We start from the raw sequence: 11411 nt of genomic DNA on the forward strand, positions 1-11411 counted from the left end.
CACGGAGCCTGCGCTGTTATGTTATCCCTTGGCCAGGCACACTTAGCGCTGCCCATCTTCTGACATCATTTGGTGTCAGGCTGGCTGCGCCTGTGCGGCCGCGCTGGACGAGATCCCGCCTTGCAGTGTCGTCTAATGTAATCCCACCGCGGGCCTGGGATCCGTGGCCATGCACAGTGCATATCCTCGCCTCTCACTCCCCTCCCTACGGCTTCTTCAGACTGTGCGGCGTCACAGCCGTGGCATGCTATTAGGGATCAGCTGACGGCGCACAGTCTGAAGAAGCCGTAGGGAGATGAGTGAGAGGTGCCTGGCCAAGGGATAACATAACAGCGCAGGCTCCGGGACAGATTTAAACAACGCTGAGGAGCCAGGGCACGGCGCCAAGGGGGTAGGAATGACAGCTGTGCTGCGTCATATTACGAAGGAAAGTCCCACCTCCGGGACGGTTTTACGGTATCAGTGGACACATTTTATAAGTGTTAAGTTCTGCGTGTGCAAGGAGCTAAACAAAAATAGCTACCTTTTCCTTGTGCAGCATTACTGCTGCACAAGGTGGCTCTTTCAGTAACAAACGCCTTGGGGGGGGACAGGTTCCCTTACATTTCAGTTGTTGTGTCAGCGTGGCGGTCGCAGGACACATTGCCGGCTGCACAGCTGGGGATCAGCTGACGTTACTGAAACCCAATAACACTGGGTCGTATGTTTTGACTGTGCAGACGGCACTTCTGAGCCTCAACTGGCGGTGTTGGAGCCCAGGAATTTAAGTTCAGGTGGTAGAAAGATGAACACAACAGGAGACCTGGATAACGTAGACAGTCACCTAATTATTTAATCAGGAAGAGGAGTGGCAAATTCCTCCGAGATCCAGGCCTTGTTCATTTTCAGGAAAGTAAGCCGGTCAATGTTATCGGAGGATAGTCGCATGCGACGGTCAGTTAGTACACCACCTGCAGCACTAAAGACGCGTTCCGATAATACACTAGCCGCAGGGCAAGCCAGCACCTCCAATGCATACTGGCTTAGCTCTGGCCATGTATCCAGCTTTGAGACCCAAAACTTGAAAGGTGAAGAGCCGTCTGGGAGTACAGCAAGAGGGCAAGACATGTAGTCTGTCACCATCTGACGGAACTGTTGCCTCCTGCTGACTGGAGCCCTCTGTGATGGTGTTGACTTTTGTGGCGGGCACAGAAAACTGTGCCACAGTTGGGCCATACTGCTCTTGCCTTGGGCAGAGGCACTGCTTCTGCTCCCTCTTTGTGCAGAGCCTCCACCACTGCCTGGACGCACTGAGCTGCTTTGTAATGCACTAGCAGCACTTCTCTCACTTGGAATGGAGAAGATGATGGAATTCACCAGTGTGTCTTGGTACTCCCGCATTTTTCGCTCCCGGTTCAACGGTGTGATGAGGCTTTCTACGTTGTCCCGGTAGCGAGGATCGAGGAGGGTGAACACCCAATATTCAGACATGTTGAGAATGTGGGCGATGCGGTGGTCGTTTCTCAGGCACTGCAGCATGTAATCCACCATGTGCTGCAGACTGCCAACTGCCCAAGAAACGCGGTCCCCTGCTGGAGGCGTGATCTCTGCCCGCTCGTCATCACCCCACCCTCGCTGTACACACTGAGTACTGGACAATTGTGTAACTCCCTCCTCTGGATGGATGTCTTCCTCCTCCATTGACTCCTCCTCATCCTCCTCACAAACTGTCCCCTGCCTACGCGTTTGTGAGGAACCACGTGGCGCTGACTGTCCAGAAGATGATGGAAATGTTGAATACTCATCCTCCACCTCTTCCACAACATCATCCCTTAGCGCTTGCAGTGATTTTTCAAGCAGGCAGATAAGGGGGACAGTCATGCTGACTAGTGCATCATCTGCACTCGCCATCCGCGTGGAATAATCGAAGGGACGCAAAACCTGGCAGACGTCATTCATAGTGGCCCACTCTGTGGTTGTGAAGTCTGAATGGCACGGAGTGCGACTTCTTTGCGCCTGATGCAGCTGGTACTCCATTACAGCTTGCTGCTGCTCACACAACCGCTCCAACATATGTAACGTGGAATTCCACCTGGTAGGTAGGTCACATATGATGCGATGTTCCGGCAGGTGGTGGTGTCGGCGCTGCAGAGCCGCAATGCGCGCTTTTGCCGTGCTGGAACGCCGCAAGTGAGCACACTCTAGGTGGACCTTGTGCAGCAGTGCATCAAGATCCAGATAGTCCCTCAAAAAACTCTGCACGACCAAATTGAGCACATGTGCCAGACATGGGATGTGAGTGAGGTTGCCGAGGCCCAGAGCTGCCACCAGATTTCGGCCATTATCACACACTACCATGCCTGGCTGGAGATTCGCTGGCACAAACCACACATTGCTCTCCTGCTTGATGGCATTCCAGAGCTCCTGCGCTGTGTGGCTTCGATTCCCCAAAGAAATTAATTTCAAGACGGCCTGTTGACGTTTGGCCACGGCTGTGCTCATGTCGGTCGTAACAGGTAAACGTTCATCACGGGTCCATGTGGAGGTGGACTGTGACGGCTCCTGCAGCGATGATTCTGAGGAACTGGTGTAAGAGGAGGAGTCAATGCGTACAGAATGGATTCCTGCAATCCTTGGAGTGGGCAGGACACGTCCTGCGCCACTCGCACGGTCTGTACCCGGCTCAACGACATTAACCCAATGGGCAGTGAGGGAAAGGTATCGCCCCTGTCCATGTTGACTGGTCCACGCATCGGTGGTGAGGTGGACCTTGCTACTGACGGCATTCAGTAGCGTGTGTTTTATGTGTCCCTCCACATGCTTGTGCAGGGCAGGGACGGCTTGCCTGCTAAAGTAAAAGCGGCTGGGCACATTGTACTGTGGGACTGCCAATGACATCAAGTCACGGAAGCTGTCAGTCTCCACCAGCCTGAATGACAGCATTTCCAGTGACAGAAGTTTGGCAATGCCTGCAGTCAGAGCCTGTGCTCGTGGGTGGTTTGACGAGAAAGGCCGCCTTTTCTCCCATGCCTGTACTACCGATGGCTGTAGACTGGGCTGGGAGTGTGTGGATGACTGGGAAAGTGGTGCTGTGGGTGGAATTACAGCGGGTCTCTGGACAACAGGGCCAGAGGTTCTTCCACGGCGATCCTGGGAGGAAGCCGAACCAGCTGCGTGTGAGCTGGAGGAAGAGGCAACACGAGCTGAAGAGGTGGTAGCTGCCGCTGTTGGTTGGCCTAGCTCTTCAGTGTGTTTTTCTAACAACGCCGCGTGCCTGGTCCGCACATGTTTCCACATGTTGGAGGTATTGAGGCTGCTGACATTTCGACCTCTTTTGACTTTGTGATGACACACCTTGCATTTGACATAGCAAATGTCATCTGCAACTGTGTCAAAAAAGGCCCAGGCACTGCAAGTCTTGGGAGCGCCCTTTTTGGCTTTTGGAAGAGACATGCTCCTAACGGGTGCCAAAGCGGAGGCTGCAGGATCCGCAGTCTTCCCCCTCCCTCTCCCTCTTTGGGCCGTATGGGGAATCTCTTCCTCAGAGCTGCTCCCACCACCTTCCTGTACCTCACGCCAAGATGGGTCAAGGACCTCATCATCTACACTACCCTCTGCCCCCAACTGCTCCTCCTGGGTAGTCTCAGCAGCAGAGCACGCACCAGAAAGTGGCACCTGAGTGTCATCATCAGCGGATGCGGCCTGCGATGTGGTGACCGGAAGCACTGGCCCACCCACCTCTTCAGAGGAAGAGAGAAAAAGCTGTTGGGCATCACTGCACCCTGCCTCTTCTTCCATTTCTCCAATGCTGCTTGGCTGGCCCCCTGTTTCCAAGCCAAGAGATTCAGAGAACAGAAGTAGAGACGGCTCCTGTCCTGGGCTCTCTGTCTGCCTGGGCAATTTGGCAGGTGGTGAAGAGACAGATGGCTGCTCTCCAGTGCTCTGTGTCTGAGAGGATGTGGCACTAATTGAAGTTGATGCATTAGCTGCCATCCATCCGACAACGGCTTCAATTTGTTCTTCACGCAGCAGCGGTGTACGGCGCTCTGCGACAAAGCTGCGCATGAAGGACTGTTCCCTGGTGAAAGTGGGTGCTGATGAGTCACCGGTGCCCGCAGCAGGCACAGAATCCCCACGTCCTCTCCCTGCTCCACGCCCATGCCCACGTGCCTTACTCACTGCCTTCTTCATCTTGGTTGACTGATAAAGATAAGCAGAAAAGTACTAACGGCTTTGTGTGCTTATTCCTGAACAACTCCTAACAGGTATAAGAAACACTAATTTTATAAAGTGTGGACTAGACTTTAATATGAGCTAATGTGGCCTACACAAATGTTAAGTGGTGTCACTGGTGTGTTTGGTGAACTTTATTATTTATTTATTTTTTGGGGACTGAACTGACAACAGAGAGAGCTGCAGTCACACAGAGACCGTGCAGACAGCCGTAAACGGCGCTGCAAGACCCAAAAACCCTCCTCTACGTTATCCTATGTAGTGTTTTTCCACAAGTTAGCTGGAGACGGGTGGAAAGACACTAATAGGAATTTTTTGAAAAAATGTGCAGCAGCCTGCACTACTTAAAACAAAAGGAAAATTGATTTTACGGTATGACGCAGTGAAGAACCCTGAGCTGGAGACAACCAGGCTATGACTGCTCCAGACTACAGGGCGAGCTGCAGTCACACGGAGACCGTGCAGACAGCCGTAAACGGCGCTGCAAGGCCCAAAAACCCTCCTCTACGTTATCCTATGTAGTGTTTTTCCACAAGTTAGCTGGAGACGGGTGGAAAGACACTAATAGGAATTTTTTGAAAAAATGTGCAGCAGCCTGCACTACTTAAAACAAAAGGAAAATTGATTTTACGGTATGACGCAGTGAAGAACCCTGAGCTGGAGACAACCAGGCTATGGCTGCTCACAGACTACAGGGCGAGCTGCAGTCACACGGAGACCGTGCAGACAGCCGTAAACGGCGCTGCAAGGCCCAAAAACCCTCCTCTACTTTATCCTATGTAGTGTTTTTCCACAAGTTAGCTGGAGACGGGTGGAAAGACACTAATTTTGGAAAAAATGAGCAGCAGACTACACTATTTGTAAAAAAAAAAAAAAAAAAAAAAAAAAAACTGTATGAGGCAATGAACCACCCTCCCTGAACTGAATACAACCAGCTATGGATGGCCTATGGCTGCACTCAGACTAGAGAGTGGGCTGCACTCACACACACACACACACACACACAGACCTTGCAGATCGCTGTGAAAACAGCGCTACAAGGCAAAAGCAAGGTGAATAGTAGGTGAACACAGCGGTTGCTAAATTAGCCTTTGAAAAGCACAAAGAAGCAAATCGCTATCTCTAAACTGGCCCTCAGTCAGCAAACAGCATCCTGTCACTAACTGAATTCACAGCAGAGTGAGCGCAAAATGGCGCCAGCGACTTTTAAAATGCATCATGACATCATTTCAGCAGCCAATCACAGCCATGCCAGTAGTTTCATGCCCTCCATGCTGAACAGGATGTGCCCACACTTGGAATCATTCTCATTGGCTGAATTTGTGCAGTTTGAATCTGGGAACTTCCGATTCCGGTATCCGATACGCGGCAAGTATCGGATCTCGGTATCGGAATTCCGATACCGCTAAGTATCGGCCGATACCCGATACTTGCGGTATCGGAATGCTCAACACTAATTATAATTTTATTCTAAATACATTAATTCAAATCACCTGTTAGAATCAGATCTTTTGCTTGGAATACAGATTTACATTTAACTTAAGATAGTAGATCTTAAAAGATCCTCTCTAAAATATAGGTGGTGCTCTGCCATCTACCAATCATATGCTAATATTTACTCTACTATTGACATTTATGTATTATTTTTCGCACACTATAAGAGTAATTTTAGAACAATATAAATATATGTAGCAATCTAATGCAAGACCACTTCTTTTGGTGGCAAAGAGTTAAGTGCTTGAGGCTAAATTATATAACTGGGTACAATTTTGTGTTTTACAGGTCATAAATATTTGCTTTATACCTTTAAAAATACGTTCCTATTTATAAACTTTCAATCTCAAATTTGTGTGAGCATTTAGTTTACTGGTAAGCATGTACATATTCATTGTACATTTGCATGGCCTTAAATATGCAGAAATTACATAGATTGTTATATTATTTTATAATTACTTTACAATTACTCACTTTCAAGAATGATTTTTCTTTAAATAAATATGTCCATTATTAGCCCTTGTGCAATAAACCAGCATGGTTGTCTGAAAGTAGTTAGCATGATGAAAACATGACAGATTTTAGTCATTATCCATTGCTTATGAAATGAATATGTGACATTTATTGCAAATAGGTTTTCAATGGCAAGCAATTAAGAGCTATAAATTGTCCATAACTATCGCTCCCATTATTTTAATAGACCACTATAAAGAATTCATGTGACCACTGCATATGTTTTATACCATCTTTGTGGGGAGCTTTAGCATTGAAACATAATTCCACATCTTCACTTTTATGTACTTTAAGAGGATGACAAACAATAGCAACGCTGCCAATCATAACGCACCAATGGCCGACATTCAAATCAAAATGATAAGTACAGATCAAAATTAATAATGCTGTAATGTGAAATATCATGAATAGGTACAAAACTGAAAACTTCAATGTTAAAACATATACCCTCACATCATGTCATCTCAACACAGAAAGATTCTTATATTTCTTGATCCAAATGAACTCATGTGTTACTGGGATTTATAGGGTCTTAAAGGGAACCTGTCACCCGAAAAAACACCTATTAACCTGCAGATATGGAGTTAATCTGCAGGTTAATAGCATTGTTAACCTGCCCAGTACCCGCACTTAGCTGAACGCTTTGGAGAGAAAATTAACTTCACCCGCGCCCCCCGTACTGACTGACAGCACGTCCTAATGCTGTGCCAGTGTCAGTCGTCAGGGCTGTGGACACGGTTACAGCAGCCATTCTGTATACTTGGAGCAGTGACGGATTCGGCATCGACATCGCCCCCGTGACTGAAACCGGAATGCTGCCATGGGGAATAAAGTTAATGCAAAAATACAAAGAAAAACACAAAAATTGAGCTTGTTGCATGTATATCAACTCAAACTAAGCTCAATTTTTGTGTTTTTTCTTTGTATTTTTGTATTCTGTGCAACTCGGGGTGTGGCCTCCCTTTCTTGAGCAGGAAATTACATTTGAAGGATACCCCAGACTGGTGTCTACTGGTTGGGACTTGGTCCTTTTGTCTGTTCTTATTCACTCACTGAGGTCAACTTTGACACATGGCAAGGTTTTTAATATTAGACAGCATAGGACCATCCCGATCAGAGTTACTTTGACGATGGTGGGATGGCTTTTATGCTATTTTTGATCAAAAACAGTATTACAGTATATAGCTTAGGTTTACCCTTGATGAAATATTGTGACTTTATACTGAGTAACAGAGAGACTGAGCAAGGGTCTATTACACATGTTTCCCATTGCCAAGTGTCCAGGTGTTTGCGCATCCATTTTCACAGCATACATTTTCTGTGTGACATTTTTTGTATATCCCTCTTTCCCCCTCACCAGTTGTCTATTGTATTTTTAACAATAAAGTTTTTGTATTTTTCTAATTAAATATTGACTCAAGTATCATCCTTTGTTTTTGGTGTGCGTATTTGTTAGCATGTAATTTTTGAGAAGGCGGTTGATTTTTATTTAAGGGAATAGAAAATAAATAGTTTAAAAAACCTAGACATTTAACTGTGTATATCTATTTTTGCGCAACTGTTGTACTAGACCAATTTGAAAATCGTAAATTCCCCACCCATACTGTAGCCTGTTGCCACATTTTGCTTTCTGTTCATCTACCTTTCTAGCATTTTTTGTGGTGTCCTTTTTGGCTAGAGTTGAATAATTGGAGGTGAAATGATTGTCAAAAGTTAATTATAGTGTTGAACAAAATGTATGGTAAAAGAAAAAATGGCAATGGATGAGTTAGTATAAAATAAAGGAAACATGGCAGGGCTAAGAATGTGGGAGCTGCTAGCAGAAGCACCACCACTAGCACCAGCCATCTGGGTAAGAAAACTACTAAGCGCAGACCACAATTAGCCTCATTTGCCTCCATCAATTATATTAGTGGAGAGAATGTGCAAGATGTAATGAAATATATGGCACATTACTCATGTCAGTCACGTTAGGATGAAGGTACCCGTAAAAGCCAAGCTACGAGCTGCCTGCATAGAATGGTCTGTCTGATCATAAATGACTAAGAGTCTTAAGATTTGCTCAATTTGTACATTTTAATGAATATAGAAAGTCTGTCAATGAATAGTGTTTTTAAATGGGCTGTTGGTTACTACTGGTGTACCATCTTTTCCTATGACGAGGTCACTTTGACATTACGTTATGTTTGTATTAAGCTTGAACGCGGTTGGATACAGTACTAGGAGACCTGAGTGTTACACATCTCGTTTCAAAGCATTTGGAGGCTTTGCAGTATTGCATTTTTTTGCATATTGAAGTTTTGAGAAAAATTTGTCAAATTTGAATTTCAAAAGTTTAATCATCTCTAAAAATAATGATTATGTAAAAAAATTCTATTTCTATAGATTTTTATTTATTTTTCCAAAAAGAGAAATATCAAAATCTTTTTTTTTAACAATAAATAGCTGTGTATGTGGCATATCACTTCTATCTTTTAAGTGTATCTTCTCTCAATATTTGACTATATTTAAGACATATTATTTAGTGTAATTGGAGAAATAGGCAGGGGAAGGGCAAGAAGGACAACGGCAAATTTTATTAAGGAGGGTAAATTAGAAGGGTGAATGAGTGGGTATATCCAAATTTAAGGAAACTATTTATTTGAAAGAGGTTGACTGCTGGAAGTTATCCATTTGTTTTTCACATCTAAACAGTTATCATATTGTATAAAGAGGATTTTGTTGATCTTTAGTCTGTTGAACAGACAAACGACTTGAAGCCCTTCAAATGATATTTCAGTCAGAATTTATTAGTAGATAAAATGTTCATAGATCACAGGATTGTCTTTGTTTCTATGCATGAAGTACTAGTGCTATATATTTTATGACTCTTTCTGCACAAAGAGTAATGTAAATAGCAAATGAAAACAGAGAAAATTCAGCACATAAATGAATGCATTCGCCTACCTGTCTGCAATGGAAAAAGCAAAACAATGCTATGTTTTTAGTTAAAAAAAGAGTGACTGTTTCAGCCAGTCACTAACCTCGGCAAAAATGGCACAAGAATGCTGAGGTCCTGGCCATTTTGACTTTATTAAAAATTCCAAACTTTATAATATCAAAGAAGATAAGAGCAAAAGTAATGTGTAGGCTAGATCACCATTCTACATAAACTAAAACTAGGCTCACACGAAACGCAATTGTAGCAGGCTTCCTCAATTACCCCAAAATCTCAACATAACGACAGAGCTCGGTGGGTGATGGCTCCAACAGGAAAAATAGCAATGTGACCTTCAAGCTTTAACTTAAAGGGAACCTGTCACCCTTTTTTTGGCTTTTAAACTATGCCCATCACCTTTAAAATCATAAGAATGGAGTTCCTGCAACCATTTATGTCCTCAGACGTTCCCCTGCATACCTCAGAAAAAGTATATTATACTTGTCTTGTGCTGCATGTAAATTGCACAATCCTGTCATATGGGTGCTTTTAGATTGTGATCGGCGCCACTTTGTTCCCTTCAAGCGCCACCTTTTCCAACTGCATGTAAGATGATGACGTCTCTCCGTCATCCACGTAGTGCCCGAAGTCTTGTGCCTGCGCAGTGCCAAAAGCTCTCTGAAGTGTCATTGAAAAATTTGAGTAGTTGGGTTCAAATGTTTAATAAAATGTTTTTTACATTTTAAACGTTTTTTTTTATAGACCCTGATATGCCTTTTGATCAAGTTGAAAGTGACACTCATCCTCCAATCATGGCTGTAACTTCCAAGATGAAGACTGATCTGGTAATTCCATGATCAAAGAATACATAATAATAATAATAATAATAATAAAAAGTTATGTACGTGTCCTGAACCTTAAAAAGAATCTGCTACTTGTTTTTACATAATGGAAAAACTGGTATGGCTGTATAGGCGCTTGTCTCCCATTAAAATGAATATCTTTTTTGCAGAGATGTGCCAGTCATGAGAGATATGGTGTAAAAGTTATATGCAAATCAGGCTGGGAGTACACATGTTAAAGAACTTCAAGTGCAATGCCTTGTTTCCAGCGCATCTCCACTTTGATTTACACATGTGCCTATATGGGTAAGGTGCTAGAGTTCTCATGACTGGCCCATTGAATTTATAATAAAAAACGGTATAATTTTTATTGGTGGGAGGCAAGTGCCTATGTAGCAACACCAGTACTGCCATATGTAAAAGCATTCTGATAGGTTAGATTTAAAGAAGCACTCCCATCAAAATTGTTATCCTCTTAATTTATTGCAGACATCAAATTGCAGTATATTGCACTGTGCACTTACAATTGCTAATTTTGCCTTTCTGCAAAGCTATTTCTTCTCTTTTCCATTAGGTCTATGACATCACATGTGTCATGCTCCTGGATTTGATCCCTTGAGCTTGTGGTCGGCTTCTCTTTCTGTCGAGCCACAGGAGATATACCTGTTCTCTGGGAGTTTGGGTCCTGCTATTCTGGCTGCAGTCTGTCTAGTTTAACATGGGTGTTCTTAATTTACTCTGTCTGTCCTATCACTTTTCAGGTGCAGCTTTAAATATGTTCCCCCACTGGTGTTTCCTTCTGGTGATAAACTTCGCTGGATTCATTCATTTGGCTGTAGATTGTGCTTGTTGCAGTTGTTTTGTGTGTGATTCCTTTATTCCTTAGAGAACTACTACTTTAGCAATCCTAGGAGCTGCTAAGGACATTCAGGGTAAGCCGCCATCAAGTGATTTCACCATTGCATTATTTTAAGGTGCTATCCTCCGCGGTCAGGCAGGAGCAGACCAGGGTCAGAAAAGGGTTTTACCTAGTCTGGACCGGTTAGGTTCAGATATTTGTCTCCCTGTCTGTACATCACCTGTGTGAATGTGCATTGGTAGTCATAAAAAATGTGACTAAAAATGAAATAGATGAATCCTTCTAAGCCTAAGGAGAAACAGGAGGCCAATTTTCTTTGTATGAGTCATAAGTCACTACAAAAATCCCTGGCAGGGGGAGGAGAGAGCAGCCGGGTCAGGAGTTAAAGAGGTAAATGATAAATGAAAGCACAAGAGACTTCCTGTTTCTACATAGAGCAGAGAAAAGAGAAGAATTTGCTGAGTAGAAAGGCAAAATGAGCAATTGTAAGTACACAGTGCTATGTAATATGATGATTGAAATATATTAAGAGGATAAAAACTTTGATGGGAGTGCTCCTTTAAGGCTAAAATAA

General features: G+C 44.0%; 1 protein-coding gene across 1 annotated transcript in view; it reads left to right on the top strand.

The window, feature by feature from the left end:
* Nucleotides 1-11411, top strand: part of IMPG1 (interphotoreceptor matrix proteoglycan 1) — a 742521-nt gene that overhangs the window by 413023 nt on the left and 318087 nt on the right. The window contains exon 11 of the mRNA XM_077289856.1: nucleotides 9899-9981. Within this exon, the coding sequence (XP_077145971.1) occupies nucleotides 9899-9981 (83 nt within the window). The remainder of the gene's footprint in view (nucleotides 1-9898; nucleotides 9982-11411) is intronic.

Source organism: Ranitomeya variabilis, chromosome 2, assembly GCF_051348905.1.
Source record: "Ranitomeya variabilis isolate aRanVar5 chromosome 2, aRanVar5.hap1, whole genome shotgun sequence".
NCBI classification, from domain to species: domain Eukaryota; kingdom Metazoa; phylum Chordata; class Amphibia; order Anura; family Dendrobatidae; genus Ranitomeya; species Ranitomeya variabilis.